The 19,003-nt window shown below is 47.4% G+C and overlaps 1 protein-coding gene and 1 long non-coding RNA gene across 9 annotated transcripts in view; one reads left to right on the forward strand and one right to left on the reverse strand.

Moving 5' to 3' along the window:
* The window catches only part of LOC129138138 (uncharacterized), a 70,200-nt gene that overhangs the window by 34,690 nt on the left and 16,507 nt on the right, over positions 1–19,003 (reverse strand). The window lies entirely within an intron of this gene.
* CEACAM19 (CEA cell adhesion molecule 19) lies at positions 38–17,045 on the forward strand. 8 transcript variants are annotated; one of them, XM_063801895.1, is made up of 10 exons: positions 91–146; positions 3,985–4,117; positions 4,424–4,659; positions 5,269–5,637; positions 8,930–9,080; positions 11,534–11,617; positions 12,966–13,012; positions 13,905–13,990; positions 15,243–15,296; positions 16,125–17,045. In XM_063801895.1, the coding sequence occupies exons 3-10, from the start codon at positions 4,605–4,607 to the stop codon at positions 16,176–16,178; spliced, it is 900 nt and encodes a 299-aa protein (XP_063657965.1). In that variant the 5' UTR covers positions 91–146; positions 3,985–4,117; positions 4,424–4,604; the 3' UTR covers positions 16,179–17,045. The 8 variants fall into 8 exon arrangements, with proteins under 8 accessions (XP_063657966.1, XP_063657965.1, XP_016791644.1 ...); XM_063801896.1 differs by lacking the exon at positions 3,985–4,117 and having other exon boundaries at positions 38–146; XM_016936155.3 differs by lacking the exons at positions 91–146; positions 3,985–4,117 and having other exon boundaries at positions 4,163–4,659; positions 16,122–17,045.

Consider the following 19,003-nt stretch of genomic DNA (forward strand, 5'->3'; position numbering starts at 1 on the left):
TCACCCCCGACAAGCTGAAGACGTGTGTCCGGAACACTCAGACACACACAAAGTGCTATGGATACACCACACCCCGACCTAGCTGTCTCTTCCTGATGGACCTCACTGGGTAGAAATGCCTGGCACCACCTGCCTCAGATCCCTAGGTCAGCTCTCGCTCCCCAATAGAAGTTTCTGAGATGATGATGAAAACGTTCTCCATCTGTGCTGTCCAATGGAGTAGCCACTGATCACTTGAGGCTAGTGAGCACTTGAAGGTGGCTAGTTTGAGGAACTGCATTTTTTAATGCATTTTAGTTACTTTGAATATATATACACGTATATACATTTATATATACATATTCATACACATACATTTTACATATATTTTATATGTATATGTAATATATATAAATTATTATATTTATATATTTTTATATATAAATATATAATATATATTATATAAATATATAAATATATATTATATAAATATATAAATATATATTATATAAATATATAAATATATATTATATAAATATATAAATATATATTATATAAATATATAAATATATAAATATATATTATATATTATATAATATATATAAATAATATATATTATATAAATATATAAATATATATTATATATTATATAATATATATAAATAATATATATTATATAAATATATAAATATATATAAATTATATATATTTATATATAATATAAATATATATAAATTATATATAAATTATATATAATATATAAAATATATATAAATTATATATAATATATAAAATATATATAAATTATATATAATTTATATATAAATATATATAAATTATATAAAATCTATATAAATATATATAAATATATACTATATTATAAATATATATTTATATAATATTTTATATATTATATATTTATATATATTTATATAATATTTTATATATTATATATTTATATATTTATATAATATTTTATATATTATATATTTATATATTTATATAAATATTTATATTTATATTTATATATATTTATATATATATTTATATATTTATATATATTTATATTATATATTTATATATTATTATATATTTATATTATATATTTATATATTATTATATATTTATATAATATATTTATATATTATATATTTTATAATATATAAATATATTATATATTATATATATTAGTTATATTATAATATAAATATATATGTATATAATTATATATTTATATAAATATATGTATATAATTATATATTTATATAAATATATATGTATATAATTATATATTTATATAAATATATATGTATATAATTATATATTTATATACATATATTATATATTTATATAATTATATAATTATATACATATATTATATATTATAATATATTATATATTATATTATATATTATAATATATTATATATTATATTATATATTATATATTATATTATATATTACATATTATATGTATATATAAATATAATATATAATATATAATTATATATAATGTATATTATATATAAAATAATATATAAATATTCAATTTTTTTTTTTGGAGATGGAGTCTTGCTCTGTTGCCCAGGCCGGAGTGCAGTGGCACAATCTTGGCTCACTATAACCTCCACCTCCCAGGTTCAAGTGATTCTCCTGCCTCAGCCTCCCGAGTAGCTGGGATTACAGGCATGCGCCACCACGGCCAGCTAATGTTTGCATTTTTAGTAGAGACAGGGTTTCATCATGTTGCCTGGGCTGGTCTTGAACTCCTGACCTCAAGTGATCTGCCTGCCTCTGCCTCCCAAAGTGCTAGGACTACAGGCATGAGCCACCACGCCTGGCCTATTCAGTATATTTTTTTGAGACAGGGTCTCACTCTGTTACCCAGGCTGGAGTGCAGTGTCATGATCAAAATTCACTGCAGCCTTGACCTCCCAGGTTCAACAATCCTCCTGCCTCAGCCTTCTGAGTAACTGGAACTATAATTGAAAGCCACTAAGCCTGCCTAATTTTTTAAATTTGTTTTGTGTAAAGTTGGGGTCCTACTATGTTGCCCAGCCTGGTCTCCAATTCCTAGGCTCAAGCAATCTTCCCACCTCAGCCTCTCAGAGGGGTAGGATTACAAGTGTGGGTCACCTGTGCCTCCCTAAATTTATATTTAAATAGCCACATATGACTAATAGCTATGATATTAAACAGCATAACACTAGACCCTCCATTATCCAAGGTCTGTTGATCCAACCAACAGAGCACATTTGATCTCTCCTACCTCCCAGCCTCACACACACATGCCCCACACCCTCCTTCCTGGCTCCACTCACCCAAGATATTGCAACCTCCTCAATACACCTTGATGACTATCTCAGCCTCCACATCCTTGCATTGCTATTTATGCTGCCTGGTGCACCTCATGCTGCCTCACCCCATCATCTGCCTCATTTCTACTCTTACTCCAGGTCTCAGCTCAGATGCCCCCTCCCCCAGGAAGCCCTCCCTAGCCGTCAGGTTGAATGAGGTGTATCTCCTTGGGCTCTCCCAGACTCCTGGGCTCCTCCATCCCAGCCCTGATCACTCTGGATCATAATTGTGTGAGAGGGGTCTGCCCCCCCAAACCCTACAGGATTGTGTGCCCTACTGTGGACAGAGGGCAGAGCAGAGGTGGTCTCAATCATCACTGTGTCACCAACATCACCCAGCACACACAACTGGGCACTGGGAATGTGTGCTGGAATGAATGGAGGATGCTTTTTAAAAACTAGGCTAAGCCAGGTATGGTGAGTCACATCTGTAATCCCAGTACTTTGGGAGACTAAGGTGGGAGGATCACTTGAGCCCAGGAGTTCAACACCAGCCTGGGGCAACATAGTGAGATCCCATCTCTACAAAACATAAAAAAATTGGCCAGGGATGGTAGCACACAACTGTGGTCCCAGCTACTCAGGAGGCTGAGATGGGAGGATTGCTTGAGCCCAGGAGTTGGAGGCTGCAGTGAGCAATGATCATGCAACTATACTCCAGCCTGGGCAACAGAGCGAGACCCTGTCTTAAAAAAAAAAAAAAGAGTAACACACTTGGAATAAACATGATCCATAAAAGTACAAAACATACACTCTGGGGCTGGGTGCAGTGGCTCATGCCTATACTCCTAGTACTTTGGGAGGCCGAGGCAGGAGGATCATCTGAGGTCAGGAGTTTGAGACCAGCCTGGCCAACATGGCAAAACCCCATCTCTACTAAAAATACAAAAATTAGCCAGGCATGGTGATGCATGCCTGTAATCCCAGCTACTCAGAAGGCTGAGGCAGAAGAATCACTTGAACCTGGGAGGCGGAGGTTGCAGTAAACTGAGATTGTGCCACTGTACTCCAGCCTGGGTGACACAGCATCTAAAAAAGAAACCACTCCAAAAACTACAAAATATTCTTGCAATTATAGGTGACATATTTAAATGGTAAGACAACCAATGTTCATGAATGGAAAGACAGAGCAAGACCCTGTCTCAAGAAAAAAAAAAAACAGGCTGAGCGCGGTGGCTCACACCTGTAATCCCAGCACTTTGGGAGGCCAAGGTGGGCAGATCACCTGAGGTCAGGAGTTCAAGACCAGCCTGACCAACATGGAGAAACCCTGTCTCTACTAAAACTACAAAAGTAGCCGGGCGTGGTGGCGCATGCCTGTATTCCCAGCTACTCCCTGAGGTGGGAGGATCGCTTGAACCCAGGTGGCAGAGGTTGCGGTGAACTGAGATTGCACCATTGCACTCCAGCCTGGGCAACAAGAGCGAAACTCCATCTCAAAAGAAAAAAAAAGAAAAACACAAAGCTAAGAGCTTTTTTTTTTTTGAGACGACGTCTCGCTCTGTCACCCAGGCTGGAATGCAGTGGCGCGATCTCGGCTCTCTGCAACCCCTGCCTCCCAAGTTCAAGTGATTCTCCTGCCTCAGCCTCTCCAGTTGCTGTGATTACAGGTGCCCACCACCACGCCTGACTAACTTTTGTATTTTTAGTAGAGACAGGGTTTCACCATGTTGGCCAGGCTGGTCTCAAATTCCTCACCTCGTGATCTACCCACCTTGGCCTCCCAAAATGCTGGGATTACAGGCGTGAGCCACCGCACCCAGCCTGCCTCAGAGCCTTCAAGTGAGTCAGCCACAGGTGAAATCCCACCTCTGTCTATTGGCAGACTTGCCTCTTTTCCTGGGCCTCTGTTTCCACATCTGTGCAATGGGAACAGTTATTTATGGTGGCTGCTGAATGAGGCAGTGTGTGTTTGAACAAACCCAGGGGAATTGTTCAGAGGCTGTTATGAGTATTGCTACAGTGACTGCTGTTGTAGTCACGCTGAGTGAGAAAAAGAGGTTGAAGAGGGTCAGGGGAGGAGTCCTGGGAAGTTCCCCAGTCACCCTGAAAAACTGGTTCAACCTCTTGTCTGTGCTCCCATCCCAGGGAGTATAGGTGGAGCCTCCAGAGCCCATGGACAGGGCATGCTGGGGCTGGGCCAGCCCCAGCGGTGTCTCTAAGGCACCCCTGGGATCCCCACCGAGCTGGCCTACTTCAGACAGCCAGGGCCCTCTGGCCCCCTTAGTGTCCAGCTCGTGGCCCCTTGGCATTTCCACAAGACGCCAAGATGGAGATTCCCATGGGGACCCAGGGCTGCTTCTCAAAGAGCCTCCTGCTCTCAGGTAAGGAGGAAATAGACCCTAAAGGCCAAGGGGAGAAATGGGGACTCAGCCCAGAGATTGAAGTTTCCTCTTAGAAGTAGGGAAAGATTACCTGAGAGGATGAAATTAGAATAAGATGGGGGAGGGGCAACAGAATCACAGCCTCATTGCCATTTTATCTATGGAATTTTCTATAATGTTAGGACCATGAAGGCAGGAATTTATGTATGTTTGGTTCCCTGCTATATCTCCAGTGTCTAGAAATTGAAGGAAGTTTAGATGTATTACATATAGTTGGTATTATAGCTTATATATTACATATGCCTATAAGTATTGGTTGAATAAATGAATGAATGAATGAATTCAGAGAGTCCATGTGTTTAGAAGCAGGCCACACAGCATCTCAAGGTAGAAAAACCTCTGGATCAATAGGATGGCAAATCTGTGGTAACCATACCTGTGTTCCCACTCCTGCACCCAGGGCAGACATCACTAATCAATCCCAGCATTGTTTCCAATGAGCAGCACTCAGAGTCCTTGCTCCCCGCTGAAGATCTGTATCTAGAGAGGAGCATGCCGTGGTCCCTGGCAACACCCCTGATCTCAGCCCTTCCCTGTAACTTCCCACAGCCTCAATCCTGGTCCTCTGGATGCTCCAAGGCTCCCAGGCAGCTCTCTACATCCAGAAGATTCCAGAGCAGCCTCAAAAGAACCAGGACCTTCTCCTGTCAGTCCAGGGTGTCCCAGACACCTTCCAGGACTTCAACTGGTACCTGGGGGAGGAGACGTATGGAGGCACGAGGCTATTTACCTACATCCCTGGGATACAACGGCCTCAGAGGGATGGCAGTGCCATGGGACAGCGAGACATCGTGGGCTTCCCCAATGGTTCCATGCTGCTGCGCCGCGCCCAGCCTACAGACAGTGGCACCTACCAAGTAGCCATTACCATCAACTCTGAATGGACTATGAAGGCCAAGACTGAGGTCCAGGTAGCTGGTAAGTGTTAGGGTCTGGGGATGAGGTAAGGAAGCTAATGAGCCCTGAGCAGCTACCATGCACCAGGTGCTGTGCAAACACCATTTCATTTGGTCCTCTCATTCATTCACTTGACACATATTGAGCGTCTACTGTGTACCAATCCCCAGAGATAGTCTTTAACCCTCACATGCATTAACTAATAAAATATCTATGAAATGCCTGCCTTGTGCCTGACACTGGAGAATGCACCATCTCATTTACCTTTCACATGCACTAACATTAACCAAATTTTTATCGAGCACTTACTGTATGCCTGGTTGTGAGGAATGCATCCCTCAATCTTTATGTTTATAAAGCGAGTATTTACTGATGAATCCACTCGGGGCAAAGTGTGAGGGAAAGGGTGGTGGGCAATAATGACAGCTGGCATTTCTTGGGTGATCGTTAAGAGCCAGGCACCATCTTAAACATTTTCCCTAAAGCATAGTTTCTCAGCTTCAGCACTACTGATGTTTTGTATTGGCCAGTTCTTACTAGTAGAGGGTTTGTGCATTGCAGAGATTTCAGCAGCACCCCGGCCTCTACTCACTAGGTACCAGTAGCAGCTTCCTAGTCATGCCAACCAAAAATGTCTTCAGATATTACCAAATGTCTCCACCCTGGGATAAGACTCACCCCTGGTTGAGAACCACTACTCTATATTTACTCATTTTTACCTTAAAACAACTCCATGAGGCCGGCGCCATTATTGTCTCCATTTTACAGATTGAAAAATGGAGGCACGCAGTGGTTATGACTTGCTGAGTAAAGAATACGAACCAGAATGATGTGACATGGGAAAGGAGGTCATCAGGGAGACCTCACTCAAGAAGTGACCTTAGAGGAGAGACCAGAAGAAGGTGATTGAGGGAGGGAGGTGCTGTGGCCCCTTGCCATTTCCACAGGACACAGATCCCCTTAGAATTTATATGTTGAAATCCTAACCTCCAAGATGATGGTATTAAAAGGTGGGGCTTGGGCCTGGCACGGTGGCTTACACCTGTAATCCCAGCACTTTGGAAGGCTGAAGTGGGTGGATCACCTGAGGTCAGGAGTTTGAGATCACCCTGGCCAACATGGTAAAACCCCGTCTCTGCTAAAAATACAAAAATTAGCTGGGCATGGTGGTAGATGCCTGTAATGCCAGCCACTTGGGAGGCAGGAGAATCACTTGAACCTGGGAGGCAGAGGTTGCAGTGAACCGAGATCATGCCACTGCACTCCAGCCTGGGCAACAGAGCAAGACTCCATCTCAAAAAAAAAAAAAAAGTGGGGCTTGTGGGAGGTGATTAGATCATGAGGGTACAGCACTTGTAAATAGATTGTATGCCCTTATTTTTTTTTTTCAATTTAAAAGCAAGATTGTGGAGACAGGGTCTTACTGATATTGCTCAGGCTGGTCTCAAACTCCTGGCCTCAAGCAGTCCTTCCACCTTGGCCTCCCAGTGCTGGGATTACAAGAATAAGCCACCATGCCCAGTCTCAGCTCACTGTAACCTCCACCTCCTGGGCTCAAGCAATCCTCCCACCTCAGCTTCCCATGTAGCTGGGACTGTAGGCGCATGCCATCACACCCAGCTAATTTTTTTTATTTATTGGTAGAGACTGGGTTTCACCATGTTGCCCAGGCTGGTCTCCAACTCCTGAGCTCAGGCAATCCACCCACCTCGGCCTTCCAAAGTGCTGGGATTACAGGTGTGAGCCACCACCCCTGGCCCCTAGTTAAATTTTAAAATGAGTTTTGGACAGTGAATAGAAAAAAATTTAGAGAAATGGATGAAATAGGCAAAAGTCAACTCAACATACGCATTAATTTGATTACACAAATCTGCATAAAATGACACTCTGGTCCGGTTGAAGATAACAGTCCTTACTTCACTTGTGGAGCCTGAAGTGGCTTCTCCCCACATTTCCGGGGTTCCCAGGTCACAGGTGCCCCCTTTGGAAGCTGCACAGCGTGGTCATTAAGGAGTTCAGGTGGCCTGGGTATGATCCCAGCACTGCACTTATTGTGAGCCATCAAGCAAGTCAATTTACTGTTCCATGCCTCAGTTTCCTTATCTGTAAAATGGCACAGAGCTTACTTCTTTGTTGGATCATTGAGAGAACAGCGTGTGTGTGTGTGTGTGTGTGTGTGTATTTCAAACTTCATAACAACCCTAAGAACTAGGTATTCATATTATCCTCATTTCACAGACGAACCAAGTCACAGAGAGATTGAGTAATTTGCCCAAGGCCACACCGCCAGTGGGCAGCATTAGGATCCCATAGTCTGTGAGCTTAGCTGCCAAGAAGGGTTGGAATAGAACAGATGTCCAGCTTGAGAGTAAAGCTGGGAGGTCAGAGGGTAAGAGCCAGGTAGGCGTGGTCTTAATTCTAGCAAGTCCAGTTTAAGAATCCTCCGAGTCCCCTACATCTCCTGCAAAACACAGCCCAGAACCTCATCCTTCTGCTGAAGGGATTCAGGTATCATCAACCGAAGTGAGAAAAAGCAAAGCAGATTGGGTCTGGGCTCGGTGGCTCACGTCTGTAATCCCAACACTTTGGGAGACCAAGGCAGTAGAATTACTTGAGTCCAGGAATCTGAGACCAGCCTCGGTAATTTAGTGACACCCCTTCTTTACAAAAAATTTAAAAATTAGCCAGGAGTGGTAGTGTGTGCCTGTAGTCCCAGCTACTTGGGGGACTGAGGTGGGAGGATGGCTTAAGCCCAGGAGTTGGAGGCTGCAGTGAACCGTGATCATGCCACTGCATTCCAGCCTGGGCAACAGAGTGAGACGCTGTTTCAAAAAAAGAAAAAAGAAATCAGTTTGATGGGGTAGGGTTGGGGAGCATGTCAGCAAGCCGATTTTGGATGTGCTGAGGATCGTATGAAATCCTAGGGAAGCAGCAACATCGAGATATAGGACAGCTAAGGAGTTCCATCTGGGACATGTTGAAATTTTTTTTTTAATAGAGATAGGGTCTCACTATGTTGCCCAGGCTGGTCTTGAACTCCTGGGTGCAAGTGATCCTCCCCCCTCGGCCTCCCAAATTGCTGGGATTACAGGTGTGAGCACCACGCCCAGCCCGCTGGGACATGTTGGATTTTATGTGCCACCCAGATGGTTGGATACTCAGATCTGAAAAGCAGGAGAAAGCTCTGGGCTGGAAATAGGAAACTGCACCTCAGTTCTCCATGCAGTCACTGATATAGTCGGTGAGGGACTGGGGGAGCCCTCAGGAGACATCGCACAGTCCCCCCTCTCTCTTTCTTTCTCTCACCCCTCAGAAAAGAATAAGGAGCTGCCCAGTACACACCTGCCCACCAACGCTGGGATCCTGGCGGCCACCATCATTGGATCTCTTGCTGCCGGGGCCCTTCTCATCAGCTGCATTGCCTATCTCCTGGTAACAAGGAACTGGAGGGGCCAGAGCCACAGGTACAGGGTCCCCAAGTGTCCCTCTCCTGTCTCCTCCCACTGTCTTCTCAAGCCCCATGGATTCTTCCACAAGTCACATCATCCGGCTCATACACAATCTCATCAAATCTTGGAACTCCTGGGGTGAAAAGGATCTTTCTATCCTGTATTAAACAGAATTCTGCATTGCAAGGGACAGAAAACCTATTCTTAAACTGACTTACCAAAAAGAAGGAATTTTAGTCAGGGTCTCGCTCTGTCACCCAGGCTGGAGTGCAGTGGCACAATCACGACTCACTGCAGCCTCAACTTCCCCAGACTCAGGTGAGTCTTTCACCTCAGCCTCCCAGGTAGCTGAGACTACAGGTGTGCACACCAAGCCTGGCTAATTTTTTTTATTTTTGTAGAGATGGGGTTTTGCCCAGGCTGGTCTCGAACTCCTGGGCTCAAGTGATCCTCCAGCTTTGGCCTCCCAAAGTGCTGAGAATACAGGCATGAGCCACTGTTCCCTGCCCAAAAAACAAGGAATTGTTTAATACTACATAACTTATTAACTTCAGGTAGGGCTGCATCCAGGGGCTCAATGTTCTCAAATGACTCCTTTATATACTCCTCAACTCTGTATTTTTCTTCGGTGGCTTCATTCTCAGGCAGGCTCTCCCCTGTTGCCACAAGATCACTCCCAGGGGGCCCAGGCTCATACTCCACTGGTTTAGCCATTCCTAGCAAGGAGACCACCTTGTTCCTGGTAGTTCCAACAAAAGCCCCAAGTCTACCTCTCATTGGCTTAACTCAGATCACATGACTTTTCATGAACCAATCACTGTGGCCAGGGGTTGGTGGCCAGGGAAAGCTCTGATTGGCCAAACTTGGGCTATTTGTGCAGCCCTAGAGACTGGGCTAGATCCAACTCCGTTTAATCAAGTGGATTGAGAGTGTGGACCGGCTCTCCAAAGGAAAACTGATTGCTATTGTCAAAGAAGGGGAGTGGACAGCGGCAGGCACAGCTATCAGATGCTACCTACTTCTATGTAGTGGGGGAGAGAGAGAGAGAGAGAGGGAGGGGGAGGGGGAGAGAGAGAGATGGGGTCCTGTTTCCCCCAGGGAGAGTCTATTCGTGAAAAATTCCTTTCTTATGACATCAGCGTCTTCAGAACTTTGTCTCTTGAAATTGATTCTGAACTGATTGTAGATAAGATGTCTAATTTTTCTGCCACTCACTAGTTCCCAGAATATGAAAGCAGCAATTTTGTCTCCTTTCTCAACTCTTCCTTATGTGCCATGGATTCTGTTTTCTTCTTCTTCTTTTTTTTTTTTTTTTTTTTTTTGAGACAGAGTCTTGCTGCAGTGTAGTGGCGCAATCTTGGCTCACTGCAACCTCCACCTCCGGGACTCAAGCAATTCTCGTGCCTCAGCCTCCCAAGTAGCTGAGACTACAGGCATGCACCACAACGCCCGGCTAATTTTTTGTATTTTAGTAGAGATGGGGTTTCACCATGTTGCCCTGGATGGTCTCAAACTCCTGATCTCAGGCAATCCGCCAGCCTCGGCCTCCCAAAGTGCTGGAATTACAGGCGTGAGCCACTGCGCCTGGCCTATTTCTTTTTCTTTTTTAAAGAGACAGGGTCTTGCTTTATCACCCAGGCTGGAGTGCAGTGGCATGATCATAGTTTACTGCAGCCTCAGACTCCTGGGCTCAAGTGATCCTCCCACCTCAGCCTCCTGGGTAACTGGGACCACAGGCCTGTGCTACCACACCTGGCTAATTATCTGTATTATTATTTTTTGTAGAGATGGGGTCTTGCTATGTTGCCCAAGCTGACCTCAAACTCCTGGCCTTAAGCGGTCCTTCTGCCTCAGCCTCCCAAAGTGCTCGAATTACAGGCATGCATCACCATGCCTAGCTTATTTTTTACTTTTTGTAAAAATAAGATCTCCCTGTGTTGCCCTGGCTGTCTTGAATTGCTGGGCTCAAGCCATCCTCCCATCTCAGCCCCCCAAGTAGCTGGGACTACAGGAGTGCACCATTTCCAAGCTTTTTCTTCTTCTTCTTCTTGTTTTGCTGTTGTTGCCCAGGCTGGAATCCAGTGGCGCGATCTCGGCTCACTGCAACTTCCGCCTCAGGGGTTCAAGCGATTTTCCTGCCTCAGCTTCCTGAGTAGCTGGAATTACAGGCACCCACCACCTCGCCTGGCTAATTTTTGTATTTTTAGTAGAGACAGGGTTTCACCATGTTGGCCAGGATGGTCTCAAACTCCTGAACTCAGGCGATCTGCCCACCTTGGCCTCCCAAAGTGTTGGGATTACAGACATGAGCCACTGAGCCCAATTACTATTTTTTTACTCAAAACCGCACACACACCTTCCACCCCCTCCCCCCTCTCCATTTTCCTTCATAGGGAAGGAATGTTGCTCTCTGATATTCTACTGTCAATGCTTTATTCCAATTTTCTTCCCCTCTCTTTCCACCCTAGACTGCCTGCTCCGGGGGGCCAGGGATCTCTGTCCATCTTGTGCTCGGCTGTATCCCCAGTGCCTTCAGTGACGCCCAGCACATGGTTGGTGCTTGTAAATACTTATTTAGTGAATTAACAAACTTGCTATAGTGGTGTCAAGAGTACTTTTGTTTTCAGAGTCAAAGTCTCACTCTGTTGCCAAGGTTGGGGTGCAGTGGTGCGATCGTAGCTCACTGTAGCCTCGACCTCCCTGGTTCAAACTATCCTCCCACCCGAGTCTCCCAAGTAGCTGGGACCCCAGGTGCGCACCACCACACCTGGCTAATTTTTGTAATTTTTGTAGAGACGGGATCTCACTTTGTGAGTCAGGCAGGTCTCAAACTCCTGGCCTCAAAAAAGTCTCCTACCTTGGTCTCCCAATGTGCTGGGAGTATAGTCATGAGCCATTTCACTTGGTTCCAGTGTACTTTTAAAATTAAGGGTATTCAGGACGGGTGCAGTGGCTCATGCCTGTAATCCCAGCACTTTGGGAGGCCAAGGCAGGTGGATCACTTGAGGTCAGGAGTTCGAGACCAACCTGATAAACATGGTGAAACCCTGTCTCTACTAATAATACAAAATTAGCAGAGCATGGGCCGGGCATGGTGCCTCATGCCTGTAATCCCAGCACTTTAGGAGGCCGAGGCTGGCGGATCATGAGGTCAGGAAATCGAGACCATCCTGGCTAACACGGTGAAACCCCGTCTCTACTAAAAATACAAAAAATTAGCTGGGCGTGGTGGCAGGTGCCTGTAGTCCCAGCTACTCGGGAGGCTGAGGCAGGAGAATGGCATGAACCCGGGAGGCGGAGCTTTTAGTGAGCCGAGATTGCACCACTGCACTCCAGCCTGGGCGACAGAGCGAGACTCTGTCTCAAAAAAAAAAAAATTAAAATAAAATAAAATAAGCCGAGCATGGTGGCACACACCTGTAATCCCAGCTACTTGGGAGGCTGAGGCAGGAGAATTGCTTGAACCCAGGAGGCGGAGGTTGCAGTGAGCTGAGATCACGCCATTGCACTCCAGCCTGGGCAACAGAGTGAGACTCTGTCTCAAAAAATTAAAAAATAAAAAATAAATAAGGGTATTCAAATGAATCTATGTAAAGAGAAATATTAAGGAAATCATAAGACAGGTGGATGAAGCAGGATCATTTAGGTGATCTCTGTAAATGGTGATGTCTGGGGAACACTATTCATTGGCATAAGGTGGTGGCTAGGGAAACTGAGGGATTGCGGATGGGGATTATGGAAGAAAAGTCTGGGATAGTTCAGGCCTCATCCTAGCTCACTCTGAAGGAGAGACCATGTGGCTTTCAGGGACCTGGTGGGATTTCCAGCTTCTCTTAAGTCTCTCTCCACCCGCCTGAGTGTCTCTCTATCCTAATATCAATTCCCTCTATGTGTCCCCAGGATGGCGACCACAGAGAAGCCAGAATTGGGCCCTGCTCATGATGCTGGTAAGGCGGGAGCCCCAGATCTCACTACCTAGCCCTCCTCTCAGCTCCTCCCTTCTCCCCTATAGCCACAAGCCCGCTTATTCTCCCTCACTCAGAGGCCTCCCAATGCACCTGCCCCGAGACCTCTCTGGGGCCCCCTGAACTCACCCACATAATCTGAGGGCATCGGCACCCACCCCAAACCTGCTTTTTCTCTTCTTCTCAGTGGCTAGCATCCCCATCCCATCATGCAAGTGGATCCCATCCACCTCCACAGGCCACTACCAGCCTCCTAGACCCCCCACACCCAGCTCCTCACTGGTCTCCCAGCCTCCAGACCCCTCCAACCCATCCCAGGACAAGGTCTTTCTAAAATTCTGATCCTGTTACTCCTCTGCTCAAAGGCCCTCCATGGCTCCCCTGTGCCCTTGGGACAAAGTTTAGTCTCCTTAACATGGTTCTCAAGGCCCTTCACAAGACAGATCAAACACAGTTTCTGAAACACAGCTGGCTCTCTCACCAGACCTCTGCACTCACCCTCTCCTGCCTTAGCTTCACTCACTTCTCTCTACTATCTCAGATGCCCCCTCCTCCAGGAAGCCCTCACTGAGTCCTAGGCTACTTAGGCACCCCGTCTTGGGCTCCCACCCGCCCCCAGTCCCCCGACTCCAGCCCTAAACACTCCAGGTTGTCACTCTGGAGACTGGTCTGCGTCCCCCACTGGACTGTAAGTCCTGGAAGGGCAGGCCTGGGACTGTCGTGGTCAGCACTGTGTCCCCAGCACTGGGTTTGGCTAGAAGAAGCGTTTGCACAAATGTTAGTTGAATAAATAAATAAATGAATGTCAACAGGCAGTCAGAGTGGCCTGTGGGGCCCATGTGTCAGCTGGTACCTCCCCTGTCCCCTGTTTCAGGTGACAACAACATCTATGAAGTGATGCCCTCTCCGGTCCTCCTGGTGTCCCCCATCAGTGACACAAGGTCCATAAACCCAGCCCGGGTGAGTCCCGTCCCCAGCCTCTCCCCTGAAGCCAATGCTAACAGGCGCCTCCTCTCTGAGCTGGCTGTGGTCCTCTGGGCCATCTTGACACCAGGTTTGGGAATCTCAACTCTCTATATATTGTTCCCTGTTCTTAAAAATCCTAAGGAAAAGAGACTGGAAGGAAACAGCACAACAGAAGCAGCATTTGTCTCTGGGGTGTGGAGGCTGGTGGGTGGGTTTTATCTTCTTTTCTTTTATACTTGTCTGTGTTTTCTGCACTGAGCAGCCACTCCCTTTATAATGGGGAGGTTTTATATATATATAACGAAAGGTTTATAAAAATGAGTCATTTAGGCTGGGCGTAGTGGCTCATGCCTATAATTCTAGCACTTTGGGAAGCCAAGGTGGGTGGATCACCTGAGGTCAGGAGTTTGAGACCAGCCTGGCCAACATGGTGAAACCCCGTCTCTACTAAAAATACAAAAATTAGCCAGGTGTGATGGCACATGCCTGTAATCCCAGTTACTCGGGAGGCTGAGGAAGGAGAATCGCTTGAACCCAGGAGGTGGAGGTTGCAGTAAGCCGAGGTCATGCCACTGCACTCCAGCCTGCGCGACAGGAGCGAGACTCCATCCCAAAAAAAAAAAAGTTATTTAGATTAAATAAAAAGAGAAACTTAGCTGGGCATGATGGCTCACACCTGTAAATCCCAACACTTTGGGAGGCCAAGGTGGGAGGATTGCTTGAGGCCGGGAGTTTGAGACCAGCCTGGGGAACATAGCTAGACCCCATCTCTACAAAAATTTAGCTAGGCATGGTGGTGTGCACCTATAGTCCCAGCTACCAGGGAGGCTGAGGAGGGAGGATCACTTGAGCCCAGGAGTTTGAGGCTGCAGCGAGTGGTGATTGCACCACTGCACTCTGGCCTGGGTGACAGAGCAAGATCCTGTCTTTTTCTAAAAAAGTGAAAAATAAGAGAAACATAAAACACTAAGGCTAAGAGCTTAGAACCAGAGGTGTTGACAGGGGTAGACTGAGAGTTAATGGAGTGGTTGACGGGCCACTGGATACCACACGAAGCTGGGGCCCAGTGCCCATTTGTCAGAGGAGAACGCTGAGGTGTAAGGAAGCTAATCCCCTCTGCCCAGGGGCCTCACAGTCTGGGAGGGGTGATGGGGACTTGGAATCTGAGACTGTCCTAGCACCAAAGGTCAAAGGTTAGAGGGTGGGGGTTGCCGAGCGCCCACCCACCTGTGTCCTTCCCTTGCAGCCCCTGCCCACACCCCCACACCTGCAGGCGGGGCCAGAGAACCACCAGTACCAGGTATGGAGCTGGGAGCTGGGAGGGGTGGTGGGGATCCCACGGATCCAGGAGCCCCGAAGCTGGGGTGGGGAGGGGTCAAGACAACTGAAACTGGGGGCTTTCCTCCCCTCGTCCCCGCAAGCCTCACGGTCTCTGCTCTCGGAGAAGCCCAAACCGCCTCCCTGAGAAACCCTGGCAAGTCCCTTTTCCTCCCAAGGCTGCAATTTCCTTCTTTGCAAAAGGGATCCAAAACCTTGAACTTGCACAGGAGGAACAAGGCCCAGAGAGGGACAGGGGATTGCCTGGGGCCACACAGCCAGTCAGGTCTCCAGTGAAACCCCACCGCAGAGCTCAGTCCCTCTCCATCCCCTCCTGTCAGCTGTCTGTCCCTGTAGTTCTGTCTCTCTCTCTCAGTGGCCTACATATGTCTGTATGTCTGTCTTCCCCTTTCTTGGACTCTCTCTCTCTCTCTCTCTTTCTCTCTCTCTCTCTCTCAGTTTCTCTGGCTGTGTCCTTTTTAATCTGTCTTTCTCTGTTTCCAGTTTGTTCATGCTGCCTTGTCTAAGATGCATCTCTTTACATGTCTTCGTTTCTCTGCATCTCTGTCTCTCTCTCTCTCCATTCTCTGTCTCTCCTGCCTCTTTGTCTCTGTCACTGTGTCCACCTCATTTCTTGGCTCTTCCAGGACCTCTTGTCTCTGCATCTCACTCTCTTTCCACCTTGCTCTTCCATTCTCTCTGCGGGTTTCTCTCCATCTCACGCTGTCTCTCATCCTCTGTCCCTCTCTGTCTCCCCAAGACTCTCCCCCTCCACCCAGTCATAATTCTGTTCTCTCTTCCCCCCAAGCAGGACCTGCTAAACCCCGACCCTGCCCCCTACTGCCAGCTGGTGCCAACTTCCTGATGGGTCCTGGGCCAGGCCAGCCAGGGAGAAGACAAGGCCCCAGCCCTCCTCTGGGAGCCTCACACCTGAGACCAGCAGGACAAGGCCATCGGGGGCTGTGGGGCCGATGGGGTGGACTCAGCCAAAGACTCAGCAGCACATGGGGCAGGTGTCCTGGCAGGGGGACAGGAGACTGTAACAGGCCCAGGTCCCTGTGCAGCCCCTGAATGCACGCCCACCTTCGGTCTGTTCCTTCAAGCAAGCTGGCCTGGGCCATGTGCATGTGAAAGGCAGGCTCTGGCCCCTTTCCATGCCAAAGTCCCCCAAGATCTGGATATCTGGGGACAAGATGGTGGCCTCAGGCCTGCCTCCCAGGCAGTTGGCTGGGCTCCCAAATGTCTGTCCTCAATGCCCTACCCCAACTCCACTAGTGACCCTCAGAGTCTTCTCCCCTTAGGACAAGGCAGACACCCCACCATGCGGGCCTCAGGTGGCAGAGAGGCCCAGCCTCACAGGCCTGTGGCCCCACACACCAGTCCCAGCAAGGTGACCACGGCTGCCGGACCCCTTCCCTGTTCAGGCAGGCCCAGCCCCTCTCAGAACCCGCTGCCAGCTGCTGGTCTTGGCCCCCACCCTGAATCTCACTGAGTCCCTCTGGGCAGCAGCTCCCTTCTCCACCCCACCCCAGCCCGCATCCCAAATGTGGCCTCAGCTTGTCCTCCCCTTCCCCAAACTATGCATTCATTTAGCAATAAATGAGCCTTTGCTGTATGCCAGACCCAGTTCTAAGCTCTTGCAGCCCTGGTAGAAAGCAAAACAAAAACTCCCGCTTTCCCAGAGGGTCACTTGGCAGGGGAAAGAATCAGGAAATAAAATAAATAATGAACATGTGTTGTCTGTCAGATGGGGATAAGTGTATTGGGGAAATGGAGGGGGGTCGAGAGTATTGGGGGACTGAGATTTTTAATTAGGGCACAGAGATCCTCGCTGAGAAGGTGACAAATGAGCAAAGACTTGTAGGAGGGGAAGAAAGGAGCCATGTGGGGCTCTGGAGGAAGAGCATTCCAGACAGCGGGAATAGCCAGTGCAAAGGCCCTGGGGCAGAAGCATGCCTGGCATATTCAAGGAGCAGCAAGGGGGCTGGGCATGGTGGCTCACACCTATAATCCCAGCACTTTGGGAAGCCAAGGCAAGCAGATCATTTGAGGTCAGGGGTTCAAGACCAGCCTGGCCAACATGGTGAAACCCCTTCTCTATTAAAAATACAAAAATTAGCCAGGCATGGTGGTGGGCACCTGTAATCCCAGCAACTGGGGAGGCTGAGGCAGGAAAATCACTTGAACCCGGGAGGCGGAGTTTGCAGTGGGCCAAGATCGTGCCCCTGCACTCCAGCCTGGGTGACAGAGCAAGACTCCACCTCAAAAAAAAAAAAAAAAAAAAAGAGCAGCAAGGAGGCCAGTGTGGTGGAGAGGGTGGGGAAGGAGGAAAAGGTGGGTGGAAGTTGACGTCAGGAGATGGACGGAGGGGCACATGGCGCAGGGCCAGGTAAGGCACTGCCGAGACTGTGGCTTTGAGGGGCAGGGTGCTGTGAAAGGCGAATAACGGCCCCCCAGTGACGTCTACATCCTAATCCCCTGTGAATGTTACGTTATATGACAAAAGAATGCAGCCATGATTATGTTCAGGATCCTGCTTTGGGGAGATTATCCTGGATTGCCCTGGCAGGCTCTTCATGTAATCACACAGATCCTTATAATCAAGAAGGACACAGGAAGCGTGAGTCAGAGGGGCTGTGACAACAGCCCTTTGAAGACGGGAGAAGGAGCTGAAAGTCAAGCAGCACTTCAGAGTCAGAATGATTGAGTGTGAGAAAGAGTCCATGGGCCATTGTGAGTGTTGAAGATGGAAGGGGGCCTTGAGCTAAGGAATGCAAGAAACTTCTAGAAGCTGGAGGAGGGCCAAGCTCAGTGGCTCACGCCTGCAGTCCCAGCACTTTGGGAGGCCAAGGTGGGAGGATCGCTTGAGGCCAGGAGTTGGAGACCAGCCTGGGCAACATAGCAAGACCCCGTCTCTTAAAAAAAAAAAAAAAAAAAAAAAAACAGAACCGAGGGTGGTGGCTCATGCCTGGAATCCCAGCACTTTGGGAGGCCGAGACAGGGGGATCACCTGAGGTCAGGAGTTCAAGAATCAGCCTGGCCAAGATGGGGAAACCCCATCTCTACCAAACATAGAAAAATTAGCCAGGCGTGGTGGCGGGTGCCTGTAATCCCAGCTACTGGAGAGGCAGAGGCAGGAGAATCGCTTGAACCCAGGAGGCGGAGGTTGCAGTGAGCCAAGGTTGCACCATTGCACTCCAGCCTGGGTGACAGAGCGAGACTCTGTCTTTAAAAAAAAAAAAAAAAATCAGAATTGAGGAAAGGCAAGAAAATGGATTTTCTTCCTACAACCTCCAGAAAGCAACACAGTCCCGCTGAAACCTTGGCTTTAGTGCAGTGAGACCCATTTTGGATTCTTGACCTCCAGAACTATAAGATAACAAACTTGTGTTGTTTTAAGCCACTAAATTTGTGGCAATTTTTTACAGGAAACGGGAAACTAATCTAGAGGATGAGGAAGAAATCACAGAAGGAGAAGTTGCGTCTCATGCTGACTCAGTATGCAAATACTCTCTGGGAGACTTCTCCATCCTCAGACCGCTCCAGACACCGAATGCCTGGGCCTTTGACCGCCTTGCTAAGAGGGTCAACCAGGCCAGCCAGGTAGCCAGGGCTCAGGGCTAGGAGTGTGAGGGAATTCCATCTTTTCTCTCTCTCTCTCTTTTTTTTTTTCTTTTTTGAGACTTTTCT

The sequence above is a fragment of the Pan troglodytes genome, chromosome 20, assembly GCF_028858775.2.
Source record: "Pan troglodytes isolate AG18354 chromosome 20, NHGRI_mPanTro3-v2.0_pri, whole genome shotgun sequence".
NCBI classification, from domain to species: domain Eukaryota; kingdom Metazoa; phylum Chordata; class Mammalia; order Primates; family Hominidae; genus Pan; species Pan troglodytes.

Coding starts and splice junctions, on each gene's coding strand:
- CEACAM19 (XM_063801892.1), top strand. CDS start 4,605: ATGGAGATTCCCATGGGGACCCAGGGCTGCTTCTCAAAGAGCCTCCTG. Junction 9,081..11,533: donor TGGAGGGGCCAGAGCCACAG/GTACAGGGTCCC, acceptor TTTCCACCCTAG/ACTGCCTGCTCCGGGGGGCC. Junction 11,618..12,965: donor TCAGTGACGCCCAGCACATG/GTTGGTGCTTGT, acceptor ATGTGTCCCCAG/GATGGCGACCACAGAGAAGC.